General features: G+C 33.0%; 1 protein-coding gene across 1 annotated transcript; it reads left to right on the top strand.

Moving 5' to 3' along the window:
- Nucleotides 1-1,305: 1,305 nt before the first annotated feature.
- LOTGIDRAFT_231429 (hypothetical protein) lies at nt 1,306-16,228 on the top strand (the record flags this gene model as incomplete). The annotated part of the gene is made up of 35 exons (XM_009052821.1): nt 1,306-1,430; nt 1,793-1,976; nt 2,355-2,523; nt 2,827-2,897; nt 3,106-3,160; nt 3,426-3,499; nt 3,654-3,693; nt 3,964-4,048; nt 4,310-4,421; nt 4,708-4,947; nt 5,196-5,384; nt 5,811-5,939; nt 6,191-6,442; nt 6,663-6,812; nt 7,086-7,223; nt 7,396-7,444; nt 7,731-7,853; nt 8,317-8,425; nt 8,646-8,763; nt 9,096-9,215; nt 9,513-9,629; nt 9,795-9,926; nt 10,283-10,454; nt 10,728-10,916; nt 11,127-11,205; nt 11,659-11,836; nt 12,186-12,287; nt 12,850-13,027; nt 13,356-13,566; nt 14,005-14,191; nt 14,364-14,426; nt 14,739-14,905; nt 15,085-15,259; nt 15,526-15,631; nt 16,044-16,228. 35 exons carry the CDS (start codon nt 1,306-1,308, stop codon nt 16,226-16,228), a joined length of 4,773 nt encoding a protein of 1,590 aa, XP_009051069.1.
- Between the last annotated feature and the right edge of the window lie 4,525 nt (nt 16,229-20,753).

The raw sequence follows: 20,753 nt of genomic DNA, 5'->3' as shown, positions 1-20,753 counted from the left end.
CGAACGATCCAAGAAGCTGAACAAAATTAGAATAATGATCTACAATACAGCCGAAATCAGTATCATGCATGGAAATAGACTGTCATTTTCAAAAAATTCAAACTTACCACCACATAATCAACTATCATTCGTCATATTACTGTCAAAATCACACAAAAAATCACAGTATGGTGGAAGGGAAATAACTCGTCTTATATTTTATTACACGGTTAACTCCCTTGATGTCAACTTGCCGACCTTGACCCCGTGAACTTCAATAGTCATTCCTCAGGTATTCAAACGGTAATAAAAGGGGACAATCAGCCACAGGTAAATTTATCCTTAAATCCTTTAAATCTGGAATTGTTCGTTAGATATCCATTGATTGGGATAAATATTAATTTTTTAGACATGTAAAGTGCAAATAGGAGCCGATTTCGTCTTTTGATCGAGAATTAAGCGCGAAATTCTTCGCACACCTGTAAAAAGTTTACCTGTGTATTTATTTGTGACACAAAATGGCGTCTCACTTATCATTTCAATTGTATTATGACTAATCTCATCTTGTATATCATCCTGTTTTGAATTTTTGTATTTTGTTTGTCAAATTTGATTACAAAATTTAGAATAAGAAATATATTTATTGCCTGTGAAGGTGTAGCTTATTAATTTATTTTCTGTCGCAATGTTTTGAATTTTTATTGGGTCAAATGGATATCTATAGGAAAACTAGATTTAAAAAAAAAAAAGTTATATACTGTTAAATAGGTGTCCAGTTTCAATTGTGGTGAAAATTTATGAATTTACTCGAGACCTTATTTAAGTGCAGATGAAGTTTCTTAATTGATTAACTGGATTAAGCTGATGACCTCATTATTACCTGTCTTGATTTGTTAATATGATTTTATAGATTATTGTGTAATATCCAATTCTTGTTTAAATTAAGTCAGAATGAAAATAATTGAACATTATTTACAATATTAAATGCTGCCCCTTGATATTGCACATGCTATATTGTCATGTTTAAACATAACTTAGGCTCCTAAAAGTTTTAGACTGTTTTTTATTATTAATATGATCAATTGTAATCCCTTTCTAATAAGAAATTGTCTAAAATTTGTAAATAGATTTAAATAGATCTATAACTTTCTTTGCATTTTTTTATAAATAATTTTTGAACATACTGGATTATGCATAGCTATATAGATTTTAATTCCTGAATATCAAATTGTTATATTTTGTTTTTATTGTTTCAGATAAGTCCCCAATTTCTTAATAATGTACAACTTTGTAATTTTATGTGTTTTCAGTCCCCAGTGTAATAAAATGGAGGTGTGGCTAATTAGCCTGCTAACTATACTAGCTGCTTGTATAACTGTAACAGTACAGCAGATAGATGAACAACAATGTATGATTGATAATGTTGGTGGCTGTCCAAAATCCAGACCACCGTAAGTACCTCTTTTCCATCGTGGTCACGTTCTTTTACAGTGTGCTTTACTTCACCATCAAAATGCCGTAGTACATGGAATGCATTGGACACATTTGACAAGATATTTTTCATTGGACAAAATTTCTACATGATCTGGTAAAAATTCAACTTTCGACTTCACCACCGAAAAAAAAAGGGGTCTTGTATGAATATTCTCACCATAAATGTTCAGTTTTAACTTTGCTTTTAGACTTACATTGATATTTTATAAATACCAAGTAAATCAGGACATACCCCTGCTCCAAGACTTTTTCTTTCAAAACTTTATAGAGGAATATAGTGACACGTTTATTTCTCCTAATCTGTCTCTGAATATTTCAGAGTGTATATGGTGATAGCACCTAGAAAAGTACGTCCCAATCAAGTTGTACAGATATTCACCAGTATTTTAAGATTGGAATACAGCCATATCAATGTCAGAATATCTGTTGTCAAAGATAACGTAGAATATGCTGGAACTTTGATGAAATTTGATAGACCCTCCAGTCGTATTATGCAACTCCTGGTTGGTATTTTTGCTTTTTTCAATTTCATTTTTTTTCTTTTTTGCTCAATTAACAATGCTTTTGTGTAGTCTAAGAAATGCTGAATTTGATAGATTTTATTCCTATTATGTTTTTCTGTGTGAAAGAGCTAGAATTTCTTTTTCCTTTAGATAGATTCTTATGTTGTGTTTTGAATGGTATTTCCCTCTCCATAATGCCCAATTGATTACATTATCCCACTCTATTAATAAACGCAATAAGTAATTCTTTCTTAGTTTATGACAGTGTATGTATGGTTATCCAAACTTTTCATTAAAAAGCGTATTGTCCCATGTCCCACTGTGCCCCAGTTTCCCCTATCAGTCCATTGTAATTGATGTAAATTTTGTTATTTACAGATGCCCCAGAATTCTCAAGAAGGGCAATACAGATTGCGTGTAGAGGGAACATTAAATGGTGGAATTAGTGGGTATATCTTCTATAATGAAACAGATATATTATTTGATACCAAACAAGCCTCGTTGTTTATTCAGATGTCTAAACCTTTATATAAACAGGGACAGCTAGGTAAGTTGTAATACTGTCACAATATCATAGAGGGATTGTAAAGAGGTTTTCTAAAATTTTTATGTGTATCAGGGACTCTGATAGCATCAATTTGCACCATTCTAATTTTCAGTCGGATGTCTGTGGTTCCTGAATATTAGCTTTATGTAAATGATTTCCAATGAACCTTTGAGGTCAGGGGTTATCCATGCTTATTTACTTTATTACGGCCTAAGAAATTTTAATATTTACATTGTTATACAGAGAAATGGAATGCAACATTTTATTGTATTTTTGATCTCAATATTTTTGTTCTTTTTTCAGTTCAATTCCGAGTTATTCCAATCCTGCCAAATATGATGCCCAAATATGGTTCTATGACTATTTACATTGATGTAAGTATTTTGCATCTTAACTTACTATTTAGACTAGTTGAAGACTTCACAAGGTGATATCTGGAGCAACATGTTCATATTTTCCATTCTATTATGATATATCTAATATTAGGCCTATATAGGCTACAATAGCAACATAAATACACTATAAGAATAGTTATCAATAAATCAATGTTATAATAGTTCTAATATAAAATCTATATTTCAGGATCCAACAGGTATACCTGTCAGAAGATGGTTGGGTTTACAGACAAATGCAGGAGGTAAGCAATGATTATAACCACTTTATGGTGTTTTTTTTGTCTCTTGGAATTCAGTGAAAAATATAAATTAGCAAAATTGGTCAAATCGAGTAGAAATAGGGAACAGCAATATACAAGCTTGAAGAATATTCACATGATGAGTTGGGGAAGGGATTAGGGCCCTTGGTAACCCATAGGTTCAAGGGCTCATAACCACAATAATAACATACTTTGTAATTGTTTTTATGTTGAATGTTATAATAATATCTCTGAAATAATATTACAGGTTTAGTAAGTCAGTCATTTCAGCTGTCAGATCAACCGAACCATGGAAACTGGTCCATCAGAGTTGTAGCTTTTGTAAGTATTAAGTCTTATCTTGGGGTGAACAATCAAAAAACTGTTTTCTAGTTCTCTATGTTACTAATGAATATAGCATTCTCTATAATTTGGATATTATATAGTTTGCTATAGCCTACAATGTATAATGATTATCATCATTTTAAATTTTCAGGGTCACACATACAGAAAGAAATTTGTAGTTGAAGAATTTTGTAAGTATATAATTTTCTATTCTTTTGAAATTTGGAATTATTGAATGAACCAATTGAAAACATTTTATAAAAAAGAACACTATTATAGATCTACTATTCCTTTCTTTAATTTCTGCAACGTTTCAATTCACATACAGGAATCTTTATCAAGCACGAAATAATAATGATATATCTATTTGTAAATGTGAGTTAGAGATTTGAAAACATTTTGTCATTTAGTTTTAAATTCTCTGTTCTATATGTTGTAATTATTTTATGTTTTTTATTCAGGGACACCACGATTTGATGTAAATGTCACAGTACCACCATATCTTAATGATACAGCTATGAATATCTCTGGTGTTGTATTGGCTAAGTAAGTGTTTGTTTTTTTTTTCTAATCAGTGTTAAACACTGCTCAAGCCATTGAACTTGGGATCCATAAGAACTATAACTAATGTATTAAGCTATACCACAGCTCTGTGTACGGTTTATAACCAATTCCTGGCAAAATGTCCCTCATTGAGCACTGAATGGAATGCCTGACCTAATTAGCACAATTTGGTACAGAACAGTAGGTTGTGAAACACCATTTCAATTATTCATTATACTTAAAAACTCTGTTTTTTTTTTTCAGTCAAACATCAGGTCGTCCTGTTATTGGTAATGCCTCTATTACAATGTATTTTAAACCACCTAACGCCCCACAATATGGTGACTACCCCTATCTTTATAGGTTCTATAGATATGTAAGTTATAATTTTCTAATTTAGATATCTAACATCTTTATTGGTTAATTATGCTTGATAGTCCCATAATAAAGGATCTCGAATCCCTGTCAGTGATCTAGAATAGAGGGGCTTATGTGGAAACTGGGTCTACTACTTTGAACGACAAAAACTGGCGAATATGAAAAGAATACCCTTAAAGCTGTCCTGTCATTGCAAGCTGTCTATTGTGCCTGTCTCCTTGAGCCTAATATAGAGCAGAGAAAGTTCTACAAGTCAAATTTAATCCATTTTCACCCATTTTCAGCATCGAGGACGAATTGATTTTATGTTTACTATGGAAGAAATCAAGGAATTGTCCGGTCGGCGAATGATTGGAAGTTTAGTGGATAGTGAACTCTTATTCCATGTAAATGTTTCCGATTGGGACTCGGGAGAAAATCGGACGGGGAAAGCGAGCACTATTATATTTGACTCCAAGATCAAGTTAAGATGGATAGGAGATCCGATAAGAACATTTAAACCCGATTCGGTTCTGAAAGTGGCGGTAAGTTTGCAATAGAATTTTAAGCCAATATCACGGATTGGTCAATCATATTTTGAATTTTTCTAATCAATACCCAATTGACCCAAGTCATTCAAACGTGACCAAAAACCTAGCTTAAGTATTTAAGATTCCTTGACAGTTGGAAATTTTCAAGAAGCAGAAATGTAGGATGTTGGCTGAATGTTGAGGAAAGATGTTTTATGGTTATCAATAAACCAGCATTAATCTTAGAAATTTGTTTTCTGTAGGTTGCTGTAACAAATTTTGATGGTACGCCAGTAAAAACTAAGAATCAGATAGTTCGGTTGTATTCAACTGTATCAAATACTGGACCTGCTACTATAAGTTATACTAATCCAATCCTCGTACAGCCAGTACAGGGTATTGCAGAATTCAGGATTTTTGCCAATAAAGATGCAGAGAGCATAGTAATGGAGGTATGCCTAGATAATTTTTCACAATTTTTCTAATTTTGCTTAAAGCATTAATAATGTCGAATTTATCAGTTTATTTTTAAAAATATCACCGCTGTCAGCCATTGAAACATGTACTTTAATTTTTGGAAAATTGATTTTAATTTTTATTTAAGCATGATAGCTTTAAGTGTATAAATAATCTAGATGTTTATACTGTCTAACATATTTTCATACACTTAATTGATTTTATGCAAATCTTATGGCAAGTTACCAAAGGCTTTATATGGACCACTTAGATGTACAGTGGCAATGGGCACCTGCTGAAGGCGTGGCTTAATATGTCCATCAACATTCAACACACTCCCACTTTTAAGAACAATTAAAAAGATTATTATCTATCTATGATTTTGATGTCACAAAAAATTGCATGATGACTCGTTATTTCAGGCTGATTACCTAGGTGATGAACTGACGTATCAAGATACACTGGAGCAGAAAATACAACTTCGTGCCTCACGTTACTATTCTCCTAGTAAAAGTTATATTACCATAGAAACTTCTACCCAACATCCTAAAGTAAGTTCTGTTATTTTGTCCTTGCATTTGGTACTTTGTTAAGTTTTTCTTTTCTGTTAGCCTGAATAGTTCAGTTTAGAAGCTTTGGTCAGAAGAGTTTAAAATTCAGTCAAGTGTTTTTGAGAAGAAAACCAATGAATGGAGTCTTTCGAATTTTGATCAACTCAATGTTTCGCAAGTTGAAAACTCTATTTCACAGTTCAAATTGACATCTTGTACTCAGTTATGATCAGTGAAACCCTTTTTTCCAGGTCAACGAATACATGATTTTCCACGTCAAAACCAGTAATTTCGTTCCGAGAATTTTCTACCAAGTAATATCTGGTGGTAACATTGTTATTGGTGATGAATTAGAAATGACGTCCAGACAGAAAACATTTGCTATAGCGTTATCTCGAGAGATGATCCCAACAGCACGTCTGGTGGTGTTTTATATTCGACAACCAGAAGAAGTGGTCGTTGATGTTTTGAATTTCTTCGTCAATGGAACTAGACAGAATCAGGTCAGACACGATATGATAATACAATTGATAACATGATCCCAAGGCACTTAACTGTGCTATAACTAGTTTAATTCGAAGTTTTAGCATGATTTACTCTGTAAATGTATAGAGAGGTGGACGAGCGACTCTTATTTTCTTGAACATGAGGTTTTGAGTTTAAATTATTTAATTCATGAAAACTGTTGTAAATATTATTTAAACCATAAAACTATTTTTCCAGGTGAAGCTCACCATTAATCAAGGAAAAGATTTTAGTCGAGATTCAATAGAATTCAACGCCTACGCTGATCCTGGTTCTTATGTAGCCTTCGCTGCCATGCCCCATGATCTGTTTATTAGAGGGTTGAATGATGGCATCAGTGAGAACAATGTAAGTACCGACATAACCTGATTGGGCCATCAAAGTTTTGGATATTAAGTAGGGATAGGCATAAGGCATAAGGTCTGAAAAGAGATGTTTTTCTATTGACAAAAAAACAGGTACATAACTACTGCTGAGCAATGTTCCTAGTGCTGTTTCTGAATAGATATGGCAAAAGATCCTTCATTTATTACAATGTCAAACCGAGTTAAAAACCCTGAACCATCTATATAAATATAATAAAAGCCACCCTGTTAATCATATATTTGTTTCTTGTTCTAGTTGATCGATGAATTGGGAACATATGATCAACCAGCCAATGGAAGTTATCGACATCTGTGGCGTATTAGTGATACAGAGTATGAATATAAATTTTTCCATGCTAATGGATATGGTATTGATGCTAACACCACCTTTAAGGTATGTTTCTATTTCTGAAAAAAATATGGCATTGAAAATGTGAAAAAAGACCCAGGGAAATAATAAAAAATTGTCTTTGTGAATTTAAATGCAAACTCTATGGTTAAAGAAATTTGTTGACAAGTTTGTTGTGTTGATATATTGGTGAAAGATTGTTGTTCATCTGTTTCAGACTGCTGGTTTAATGGTATTGACTGATGCTAGATTAGACAGATATCAGAGTAAATATTTTTTCTTATATATATATGATTTCAGAAGTTGCCAATGGCAACTACCAGTTTATTTTATCTTTATGTAATGAAACTGTTTGTAGTATCTTAATACTTGTACCATATTCGGGCCAACCACTGGTAACACTCTAATTGTATTGCATGCGCACTTCACTTTGATAAAAATGGCTTGACTAGCGAGGATGTGTTTTGATGTCTGTTTCTTCCTAAAGAACACTATATGTAGTAAATATACTACACTGTTGGCTTCTTGTGACATATTTTTTTGTACTTGTAGATGCTGAAGCCTGTGCACAACAGAAATTGCTGCCATGTTTTACTGGAATAGGTAGTTGTTACAATCCAGATTTAAAGTGTAATGGAGAGATGGACTGTGCTGATGGAGCTGATGAATGGGGATGTAAGTTGTTTTGTTTTAGCTCTATTGGTTGATTGCATTCTTGAGTCTACGCCTGGTACAGGTAGTACCTTAGGGTGACTTGGCTGGCTCATTCTTGAGTACAAATATAGGAGCTTGTTACTGTGTCTTAAATTTTGTATTTATCCCATATGCAAAATGGTTGCCTTTAACTTTGCATCCGAGACACAAAGAAAAATTATTAAGCTTTGTCAAGTAAAATAGGTCTGCAATTTGATTGACTCAAGTTAGAATATATTTCATTTTCCTTTGCTCCTTTTCAATTTCCAACTGTAGAGGGATCTTAGAATGCAAAGCCTGTAGCACACACAGGGCCTCATTTATTGTCCAATCTGAGCATCTGGAAACTTTTTACCATGTGAGCTCCTCTGATCTGCATCACTGACAGGGGGAAACCAGGTTGAAAGATCTTAAAAATAACTTGTATTTATTGTATTATAAATAGGTCCATATAAAGATGATAGATTAGTTATTGAGAATGCTATGGATAGAGTGAGTCGAGTTGACAGATTTTACGATGACAGCTCCTGGGCCTGGAATGAAATCTTTGTCAAGTACGTATTTATTTGTATATATGTAACAAATCATCACAATACATTGTCAACTTCTTTTCAAATCTATTCAACTAAAATTTTATAAGATTCAGAAATAAACTTTGCAGGTAGAGTATAGTATACTTTTGTATTTTGTTACCATGAGCACTAATCAGTCAAAGATTCTTTACTCTTTCATGAAAGTGCTTACCAAAGTTGATGGCTCTTGTTTGTATTTAAGGCCTGATGGACGTGTAGATTTCCGTGTGAATGTACCAAAATACCCACTAGCTTGGGTGATCAATGGTTTATCAATCAGTAGAGAGATTGGTTTGGGTATCATGCAGACGCCAATCAAAGTAAGTTATCTCACTTAGTTTCTTGGGTTTTGTTTTGTAAAGTTTTATTAAAGTTTTGTGCTAAAATTATGTGTTTTGTGATTAATGTAATCACCTGGTAGAGCAAATACATAGACAACTGTATCTCGTGTAGTCAGTCAGGTAAAACATCATCAAACTTGCAAGAAAAGTTTAAAGGATGCAGGTGCTGAGTAACCATTGCTAAACATTCAGACGTATTAACCAATATAATCCATGATAATGCCCTGTATATATTAATGCTTTGTCCGCACATAAAGTTTTGATAACTCTAGTCCAACACATCAATAAGATATATTTATATTTGATTACAGTATGATGCAGCAAGGTATATGTATATACAAGTAGAAACACCCAGTGTTATTGTACGAGGTGAACAAGCTGGTGTTCGTGTCACAGTGTTTAATTACTGGTATGTTGATGACTATATTGAGGTGAGTTGTCTTTTATTGTCAAATTGGTTAAGAATTGACAATGGCTGACTGGAAGCTCTGACTGTGGTAATTGAGGGGATTGGAACTTATGTCATCTAATTACATAGCAGACACCAATCCAGCTTACTGCTGAGTTATCACTGTGCAAAATTGAATCAAGTCACTTGTCATCCATCAAATAAGGTACCAATAAATTCTGCATGATAACCTATTTAAAAACATAACCAGTGAAATTGATACAGGTATTGTTGCTTGGTTTTAGTTTAGGTGATTTAATTTTACTGTCTATTACTTCAGGTATTAGTAACAGTTCATGATGATCCTCAATATGATTTTGTGGTGGTAGAAGATATGGGTATAGTGAAAGCATACAGTCCACGAACACACAGCGGAGATCATCAGACTATTCTATTTGTAAGTATTTCTGTCTTAAATTGATTAGACTGTTTCCTAACCTCAAACCAAGAACTTATACATGTATAGTCTATTGGTAATGAATTTGCCATCAAGATGGTATGATTTGGAAGAATGATCATTTATGTATTTATATTTGATTATGAATTTATTTTGTATTTGTAGTTGGAACCAGGTCAATCTAAAGATATCTACATGCCCATTGTACCTAAAATAGTGAAGGGTCAATTTGAACTGAAAGTTTCAGCTTCTTGTTTCATGGAGAGAGATTTTGTTAGAAAAACCATCACAGTTATAGTAAGTAATCATTAATTTATTCATTTGAATTCCATGTGATTCCATTTAAGGAACCATAGACATCTGACTGAAAATGGTGCAAATTGATGGTATCAGTGTCCCCGATAACAAAATATAGAAAACTCTTCACAATCCCTTTAAGATATCTAATGAGGCATTGTCATTTTTAAAGGAATCAGAGGATATGTTTTGTCTGCTGGTGTTTGGCAAAGATTTCTTCATGATTTTCTGTACCTTTATAGACCTTATATCGTTAGACTAATGACGAACACTTCCGAAGTGAGCAACAACCCTCCCCCCGCCACAGCTGATCAGAATAATGATATATAATCAATTGTAATTGTTATTCTTTCTAGCCTGATGGAGTAGAGAATTATTACCATACCCCGTATCTTATTGATTTGATCCGATTTGGTGCCTTGATTATTCCTGATTTTGATGTGCCGGTTCCTGAAAGATTCGTCGTTCCTGAACAGCGAGAGCATTTGTATGTACCTGGTTCTCCAATTGGCCATCTCAGTATTTTTGGTATGTTGTTTTTTTATTTGTTAAATTTTGTGTTTCTTTTTTTTTTCAAATTTTGCTTCAGTTGTGCCTGATAGTCATTTGCCTTCACATGGAACAATTAACCATGGTCCCAGAACAGTTGCAAATAAAAAAAGATAGGCAAATGCTGCTGTCATTGCAAAATTTCTCTCACTACACACTGCATGGTGGTCCCCGTCCTCTGGTGCAGAAGTAAGACATAAAACACAATTTCATTTCTATCATCTGTAAAATTCTTTCTTGGTTTTCTAACAGGTGATGTAGTAACCCCAGGATTTTTTGAAGAATATTTGAACGCTGAGAATATTTTACATCGACCATACGGTGCTGGAGAAATGATCACCTTTAATTTTGCCTATAATATGTGGACGTTGAAATTTATGAAAGCTTCAAAACAACTGACTGATGCTACATTAAAGAAAGGACTTTACAATATGAATTTTGGTGAGTAATTTTTGAAGGTCATTTATACTGTCTTCTCAATTTGCCTCCCTTAGATGGTTTGATTGTCCATAGTGCATTTAGCACATGCTCTAGAATATATTTTGCAAATTTCTCAAGTTTCTTTGAAAATGGAAATATTTCATTTAGAGTTATGATTATGATTATGATTATGATTATTATTATTATTATTATTTTATTGATTGTTTACAGCTATGCAGAGAATGTTGGGTTACATGCATCATTCAGGATATATGTTTATGTTTAGAGATGATCCTAGACCCAATATATGGTAAGCATGTTTTTTTTTATACATCTCTGGCCACGTATTCTCGAAATGATCTTAGCGCTAGGATGTCCTAGAATCAATGTTAGAAGATAAGGTTTCGAGAATGTGTGTCCAGGGTGGTATTTATAGTTATAATTAGATATTTTGTGGAAGGATGTAATGATTTATTCATGATTTGTTCAGAATATACATGCCAAACATCAGGGCAATGTTCTTCATGAAGAATGCGACTTCAATCATGGCCATGAAAATGAAGCATCACCATGAAAATGAAGCATCACCATGCAAATGAAGCATCAGAATTAAGAAAAAGCCCCACTTAATTAAGGTATTGAAATCATTGCCTGAGATATTTGCATCACATTAATAGGTGATCTCTGACATTGTCTTCCGTCGAATGATGTTTGCTCATTGAAATTAATATCCTATGATTTATTATGCTGTGTGATTTTCCAGGTTGACAGCGTTTTCTGTAAAGACATTCCATACAGCTAGATATGGTGAATGGGAGAGAGATTTATTTATACCTCTAGAATTAATCAATAGAATGGTAGTGTGGCTATGTAACGCTCAGAACAAAACAACCGGAGCCTGGGACCCTGATACTGATTTCTTAGCTTCTGATAGAAAAATGGTAATATATATTATATACCTTGAAACCAGGGAAGCCACGGTGGAGTGACTAATGTCGCTCTCTTTGCAAAATCTCCCTCATTGAACACTGCATGTAATTGCCTGTCCTCAATTTAAGTGACTGTAAAATAAAATAACCACAGCACCCAAGAAATTCTTAACATTGTTAAGGATTCAAACTGGTATTGGCCAAACTAGAATGAACTGAGCCATCTAGCAGAAGCACTTGCCTGTGCATCAGAATTTTTCTTACAATGAGAAGGATTTGAACAGGACCTTAATGTCTAGCAGACAACAAACTCCTTACTGAGCTATTCCACTGAGTTTTTTGTTTCTATGTGATATTTCAGACATCCTATGCCAGTATTGCCAATGAAGAAATGTACATGGATCAAGTTCCACTCACAGCCTATGTATTAATAGCTTTATATACAACAGAGGATGTCTCTGGGGTAGGTTTATTTATTGCTCGTCAATCTGATTAGAATTTAGGCCACATATTCTCAAAACGATCTTAGTGGTAGGATATTCTAGAAACAGTGTTAGAAGTTACAACTCTAGGACATCCTATACACAGTGTTAGAAATTAAGACTCTAGGACATCCTATACACAGTGTTAGAAATTAAGACTCTAGGACATCCTATACACAGTGTTAGAAGTTAAGACCCTAGGATATCCTAGAAACAGTGTTAGAAGTTAAGACCCTAGGATATCCTAGCACTAAGATCGTTTCGAGAACATGTGGGCAGATCTAGATGTATTGTTTTCTGTCTTTTCTCTTTGAACCTCTTGCTATTTTATCAGAATCTAATTTTTTATGTATTGTGCACAAAGTTCTTACAGTACTGCATGCATTGTCTTTCTTGGTTTGCTTAGTAAAGTAGCCGTTGTCAGTTTTGAAGAGTTATACAGTAAAACTTCTCTAAACTCATCCTCAGGGAACTGCCATGGCACCTCCTCTAAACTGAAACTCAGAAGTCAAAAGCAGTAATCTTAATTTTTTTTTTGTACAGGATGCCTTAGTTTGTATAGACACAGCCAAATCAATGGCTGCCAATTACTTATCAAACGAAGTAGAAAATATCGACTCTCGCGAAATATTCCATTTGGCTATAACAGCCTATGCATTGTCTTTAACTCAAGAAAAGAGTGTGGCGCCATTTAAACGACTGTGGGACTTAAGGAGAACAGGTAATTTAAATATTTTGATTCTCATTGGTTGGAGCTCATGTGAAACTGTTGATACAAGTTTAGGATAAAAAATCCTCATCAGGACAGATGCATTTAGAATGGAGCTGAAGTGGCAAGTTAAATGGCATAAGATGTTTTTGCCAAGTAATCCAACTCATTGAACAAGAGTAAGAAGCTCAAGTTCAAAAGTCTTTCATCTTCAGAATGTCAAACTATTACAGACTTCATCTTATACCTTGACTGCAAAAGCCACTATTCTTACTAAGTACTTAGTTCAATACTGACAAAAATTCAATTGCCTTCAACATTTTGTTTTGTTTTATTTCAGATAATGAAATTTATTTTGCCGATCAGAAAATTCAGAAAAATCCTACAACTATTATTAATACAGTTAGATTTTTACTGCCTAGACAAGAATTAATGAATGAAGGTTACGCTGTTCAGTCGACAGCCTACGCTCTGATGGCTCATATTAAACACAGTACTGTTAAATACGAACGAGATGGTATGATGAGATGGTTACAAACTATGAGAAATAGGTTAGTATTAGTTGGGTTGGTTACAAACTATGAGAAATAGGTTAGTATTAGGTTGGGTTGGTTAAAAACTATGAGAAATAGGTTAGTATTAGTTGGATTGGTTACAAACTATGAGAAATAGGTTAGTATTAGTTGGATTGGTTACAAACTATGAGAAATAGGTTAGTATTAGTTGGATTGGTTACAAACTATGAGAAATAGGTTAGTATTAGGTTATGGTTTAGTTGGGTTGGTTACAAACTATGAGAAATAGGTTAGTATTAGTTCGGGTTGGTTACAAAGTTTGTAATACAAACTATGGGAAATGGGCCTATTACAACAGTAAGATTGTTTACAAACTATGAAAAAGGATATTTTTAGAATTTGGGTGAGCTACGAACTATGAGAAGGCTATTGTGAATGTTAGATATAATTTTATTTTATTTTGTAATTTTACAGTATTGGTGGTTTTGCATCAACCCAGGATACCATCGTGGCTATGGAAGCTTTGTATGAATTCACTCAGAATGATCCTAATAGAAACGTGTTTGATATCATGGTACAGTTAGAATCTACAGCCACTCCTGATTGGAAAGTTAAACATTTCCTCAAGAAAGATAATTATACTAATTTACAAAATACTTTTGTAAGTAAAGACTTGTTAGGTTTTATATTAACTTCAAAGTTGTAAAAAATATGACCTGACCGAATATTTCTAACAGCTTTCCTCGTCAAGAGATAACTTTAAGAAGGTTGTTCATTTATTTATTATTCATGCTATGTTTTATGTTAAATTTATATTTTGATTCTTATTTTAGTTACCGACAGTTTGGGGAGCAGTGAAAATTTTAACCCAAGGTACAGGTCGAGCTTTGATGCAGGTCAGTTAAAGATCATTTTTATGATTTCTATATCACTTTTCCAAATGTTCCTTCAGGTGTCCCAAAATATCTTGCCAAACCTTGAATGCTGTTAGCGCGCTCATAAGGAAATTTTAGCTCAAGGGGTCCATTCTAAAACTCAGTCTGTTTCAAACCTCATGGCAAATATCTATCTTGTGTTACTTCTAATTGAATGCCCCCCTTATTTTTCATTGTTACCCACTAAAATGTAGAAGAGTAAGGCATAAAAACCATAACATTTGACAGAATAGTCATGACAGCAGTCATTTGAAATTTCTCCTTGTGTTTCAGTTGACCACAACAGTAAATGTAGAACATAAACAGTTTCTAAAACAACCACAACGAGAAGACCCCGAGGACCCTGATAGTCCTGTTATTGCGTTTTTTGACCTGATTATTGACTATGTGAGATATTCTGGTAGGAATTCATCCATTATGGAGATGAGACCATGTGTTAGGTAAGCACCTTAAATTATTCAGTAAGATTTGGTAACATATATTGATAGAATATACTCCCAGCAATTGACTTGAGCTCATCTTGTACAGCTAGTTTCAGAAATAAAGGGATTTAGGAGTATGAGTAAATTAAACAAGCTCACTTCAGAGGATTAATCTATCAAAACTTTGAATATTGTAGTTGGTTATATACACAGAGAAGTTTAACTAGTGGTTTATCAGTGTTAGAGATTGATATACCTACAGGATATGTTGTCATGAACGACACACTACGAGAATACGTCCAATCAGAAATAGTACCCAATTTAAAACGAGCTGAATTCTACGGAAGAAAAGTTGTCTTTTATTTCAGCCATGTAAGTATTAACTTTTATTCTTAGTTACTTAGCAACTCTTTCATGATGTGGCACTTGTTGTTAACCCGTAAATCGTAGATCCCATCCCAGAATAGATTGATAAATTGAACCTGGGGTTCCCATCTCAGTTATGCAAATCGGAGGGAGATCATTTAGTTGTTCCAATAGTATTCCAAGCATAATTTCCTTTATTGCACACTGTAGGGCATAGCCTTTCTTCTACAGATCAATATAACTTGATCCTGACTATATATTTTATCTTCCAGTTAAGCCCAGAGCAGACGTGTGTGTACTTCCGTGCCAATCGTTGGTATCCTATAGCTAATGCTACAATTCAACACAGAATGAGAGTTTATGATTATTATGAGCCTGGTAAGTTGTTTCACTGATCAGCGGCTTATTGTCCAAAACATTGTATAGACAAGAGCTCAACGTATGTTTTGGAATGATCCACATTTGAAATGCATCATTTACTGTATAATTTCGAATATGATGCACAGGCTTGTATAATACGCACCCCCTTTTACCCTACAGTAAATATGGAGATCTCTGATTTAGTCATCTGATACCTGCATGAATCTGACATTAATATTTTTGTCAGGATTTCAAGGGAATTATCAGTACCACAGACACAAATATTTAGAGGCATTGAAGATGAAGGATTTCTATTAGGCTTTTTTCATCACTTCCTCATTTATATATTCTATTTTTGGTCCTTCAGATGGGAATTTGGTAAGGTACATGTCAGTTTTCTCCTAATAATTTGAATTATTTTATTTTTCAGGTATGCACAATACAACATTCTATACAACCTATGGTCTGTTTAATTTAAATATATGTTTTGTATGTGGTTCATATCAATGTCCGTATTGCCCGTCATTTAATATCGGAACTATTCTGAAAGCATCATTCACTTTAGTTTGTCTGGTATTTGGTTATATTGGTCAGCGTTATTTACTGCGGTCCTGATCTGATTGGTTTTTTCATATCTAGTTGATTTAATTAACAATGACAATTCATTTTTTTTTTTTTTTTTTAAATCTTTATCCATTTCATTTTTTCATTTTTTATTTTAAACTCTTGTAAAAAATCTTTTATTATTTTCCTTCATCTGTATCCAACAATTTTTTTTTTTCAAATTGTCATTCCTTTTCAAAGAGTCTGGTTTTGATAATCTTTAATTATGATGAAAAAAGACTTCTTACACCAAGTGCTTTTTCTCACTATCTGACCAAGTACATTCCAAATTATTTTTTCTTTCATTCCAACTATTTTCCCAGAAGTAATATTGCAAAAAAATACCACCAACCACCAATATCATTTTCTCATTTTTTTGCCATTTTTTGTCAATTATATTATCATTGCTATCAGCTCAAATTGTTATACAATAATTGTGATGCACATACCGAGACATTTCTAAACATAATCAAGAGACTTCTAAAAGAAATATTTAACTATGCAAGTTTAAAAAGTTATGACCCTTTTTTTATTTGTTCTATAATAAATTTATGGTTATGTTTGGAAACGTCTTTGTATGTACTTGTGTATCTTTGCAAGATAAAAAAAAAATCAATTTTGAATTCATTTCATTTTAATTTGTAAATATAAATGCAGTGTATGTAATACTGATATAAGTAAATATGCAAATTATTTTTAATTATGTGCATATATTACTGTAAAGTGTATGGTTGATTTCAAACTATCTTTAATTATGTCCATATATTAATGGAAATTATCTATAATTATGTGGATATATTACTTAACAGTATCTTCAACCATTTATGTATGATAATGCAAAGTGTCTAAATTTGAGATCTAATTTTACTGCAAAGTATCTTTGATTATGTGCATATATTACTGTAGAGTATTTTAAATTATGCGCATAAATTACATATTAATATTTAGAATCATTTTTTTTTAACACATTAAGATTAACATTCCAATTAAATTGTAAATATTTTTGTAGATTTTTGAATGTTGCAACTGAAAGTGCTTATTAGAAAGTGTAGGTTTTTAACTTTTTTTTATTATTATCGTTAAACAGACATAATCAAACAGAGAACAGTGAAACTTTTTGTAACCTTTCTAAATCCTGATAAATTAGAATGGGGTAGGAGATGATTCAGTGATGATCTCAATTTGATTTCAAACTCTATTTCTATTTTATATCAGTATGTGGTGTCCCTGTTATAGGTTAATTTCACTAAACCATCTTGGGTTAAAGAATCTAGAGCAATATGTCATTGAAAAAAAATTATTTTATGGGGAGTAAAAAAAATGATCCATTCAACTACTTTTAAATCAGACAGTCTGTACTTCAGACTTGAAGCAAGTAAACTTCATGTATATTTGGATGTACCATGTAGAAAGATTTTAGAAGAATTATATTTTTCAATTTGTATATAATAATTAGATTTAAAATCAGCCATTTATTGTTAATATCATTCCTTTATAACTCTATATTTTTTACATAATAAATTTTTTAACAAAATGACAATTACTACGTTGGTCCTAAGTTTGGGAAATTAACATCCATTTCCAGGCCATCTGTGCTGGTCTAAAAGGAGATGATCTTTTGGATTAGAATCAGCAGGGAAGGAGGAGTTGTAAAATAAAAGAAAGAGGGATGCTGTCTCTGTGCATGCCTATTATTACATCTGATGGACTTAGCAAGGACAACTGCAGTCTCATTTTTGTGGGTGCTCTTGTAGGGTGTCGTTCTACATAAAAGCAAGGAAAGGCAAATGCTGCTGTCCTGGTAAAATTCTCATTGTACACTGAATAGTATTTCTAATCTATAATAACCCAAACAGCAGCTTAGATACAGAAATATCAAAAAAAGGACCAGCATGATTAAGACTAACATCAAACAGTTCTATTTCAAAGTTTATTTTCACAAAAAATAACAAAAAGTTGCATTCCTCCACTTAACAATAATAATAATAACAAGTTTCTTGATAAACATAATTATAAATAGAATTTATCAAAATATAAAACAATAGACTAACCCCATTCGTTCCCCGAGATCCTTCATGCAAGAGTCTTGCAAACCCACAAAATAAGGGGGTGTTATGAGTTAAGTTTGATTCAGGAAACAACCACTGTATACACAAAAGTGTGTGGTCATGCAAAAATATAGTTGTTTTCATCTGAAAAGTATTTATCATGTAGACTGAACTATTCTCTGTTCCCCTCTACAATCTTTTTTACGCCAATTTACCCCTTAACAAAAATATGTATCATAAATTTGCAATAAACAAAAAAGAAAAAAAAAAAGACCCTGATCGTCTATTCCAAGAAGATTGATTACAGTTCTCCCTTAAGGCACTTGTTAAATTTAAAACTAAAAATTGTTAAAGATCATTTCTAATGACTACAGTGTTAGTCTAATACTATTTGATTTGAATTAAACTCAGAAAGACTCTGCAGTGCATCTTTCTTGTTTCCTGCAAGAGACAGTTTATTTTTTCTAAATGCATAAATAATGATGTTAGTGTTCTTTTTCCCACAATTGAAGATAAACAGGAACCAAAGAATCATTTTATGTCTCAAGCAAAACCTGTAGACCCCAAATTTTAATTTGTCATTTCTACCTTTTTTGACTTACTAAATTATATTTTTCCCCATTTTTCAAATATACTAGTTCAAATCTCCTTCAATGTAAGAAAAAATGCCTTATTTCTTGTCAAGAGTCAGCTCAGAGCCCACTTTTAACCAACTCTAATTCTCAAAGAGTTCTGCCATGTCCATTCCACCATCAGTTGGTTCTGTTGCTTCACTAGTTGTCAAAGTAACAGTATTGGTTTCCATGGAATTAGGATCTGTTGTCATGACTACTTCATTTGACATGGTTGCCTGGGAGACGCCTGGAGGTAGAATCATGGATTGCACCATATCTACATGATGAGCTCGCTTGATGTGAGTTTTTAAGTTGCCCTTCTGTAGGAAACTCTTTCCACAATAATCGCAAGAATGTGGTCTGACATCGCTATGACGACGAAGATGTATTTGAAGAGTATTTTTCTGATTAAATGCTTTTTGACAAATTCCACAAACAAACGGTCTTTCACCTGAAATAAATGAAAAAAATTTATTAGAAAATCCAACCTAGCAAAATAATTAGAACATAGAAGATAAGGAATTTATCACTGGAGAAAACCTATCCAAGTCATGTATATAAGTCAAACCGCAAAATGATGACAAATTCAAAGATGCAGACAGGGAATGAGTCTAACTAAAACCTGTGACCATTCAATCTTGGACTGAAAATCAATAAAACCAATTAATATCAAAGATTTTTTCATCAGACATTTTTAATCTAACCTACAAACATGGTCCAAATACCTACCAGAATGTATTCTGATATGTCGAGCAAGTTGACTTGGTTTCTCAAAAGATTTATCACAAGTAGGACATTTATGGAGTCTATCTTTCATCTGTTTGGGTGAAATACCATGCGTTGATAAATGATCTTTTAAGTGTCCTGCCCTTTTAAAGCCCTTGCCACAAATCTAAAATAGAACATAAGAAATTGGTGAAGAAAATTGCAATAAGTCAAAAAGTAACTGAATAAATTTGAACTTAAATTGCAAAGAAAATGGCATTGTGACATCTGAAATGAAATGAGTTTTACAACTATCTGTTCTTAAGGGAGGCAAAATCTTGTATTTGGACACAATTTTGAATATTAATACCAATATTGTCCTTAATGATGTGCACTCTCTGAAACGGATGCTAAGTAGACAAAAGTGAATACCAAATAAGCTTTATTAGCTTTGTGAACTCATAGGGAAGCTGAGTAGACATGCCAGATACAAGATAAATATAATACAATGGATATATGTATATAACAGAAGAATCTTGTCACACAGTGGTATCAGATGGAAGGTGATACTGCTCTAACTCACTAGCGACACCTGCCAAGAACCTATCAAAGTGAAGAATAACAAGGAAACTTACTGTACAAACATGGAGTCTTTCAGGATCAAAGTTTTTCTCGATACTAATTTCTGATGCATCTCCAGTAGCCATATTGGTTACCATTTCAGATGTCATTAAACTTTCATCATGGGATACCATATCAGACTTGTTATTCAGGTCTTCATTCAAATCACCTCCATCATCTTCATCTGGATCATCCAGGCTCATTTCTCCACTTTCATCAGGTATTACTGGATCTTGAACATCCAGTGGATTTACAGTGATCTAAAATCGAAATGATCAAATATGCAAATTTATCAAATCAAACCATACTGCTGTCATGGAACCTCAAGTCAACACATCTTGTTGTGTATGTCGTTCAATTTGCTTTATCTAGCTGGCAAGGTATAATGATGACAGCAAATTTGATTTACCGTTCTATTAGAACTAGTCTAAATCGCTGAGTCATCTGCTTCCCTCTGACTTGTAAGCTGCACTCTCCAAGAACAAAATTATGAAAGTAACTTCTTACCTGATCAACATTGGAGACATTGTTGGTGTCAGACGTCATTTC

The sequence above is a fragment of the Lottia gigantea genome, assembly GCF_000327385.1.
Source record: "Lottia gigantea unplaced genomic scaffold LOTGIsca_19, whole genome shotgun sequence".
In the NCBI taxonomy this organism is placed as follows: Eukaryota; Metazoa; Mollusca; class Gastropoda; family Lottiidae; genus Lottia; species Lottia gigantea.
This window is presented reverse-complemented; position numbering and strand designations above follow the sequence as displayed.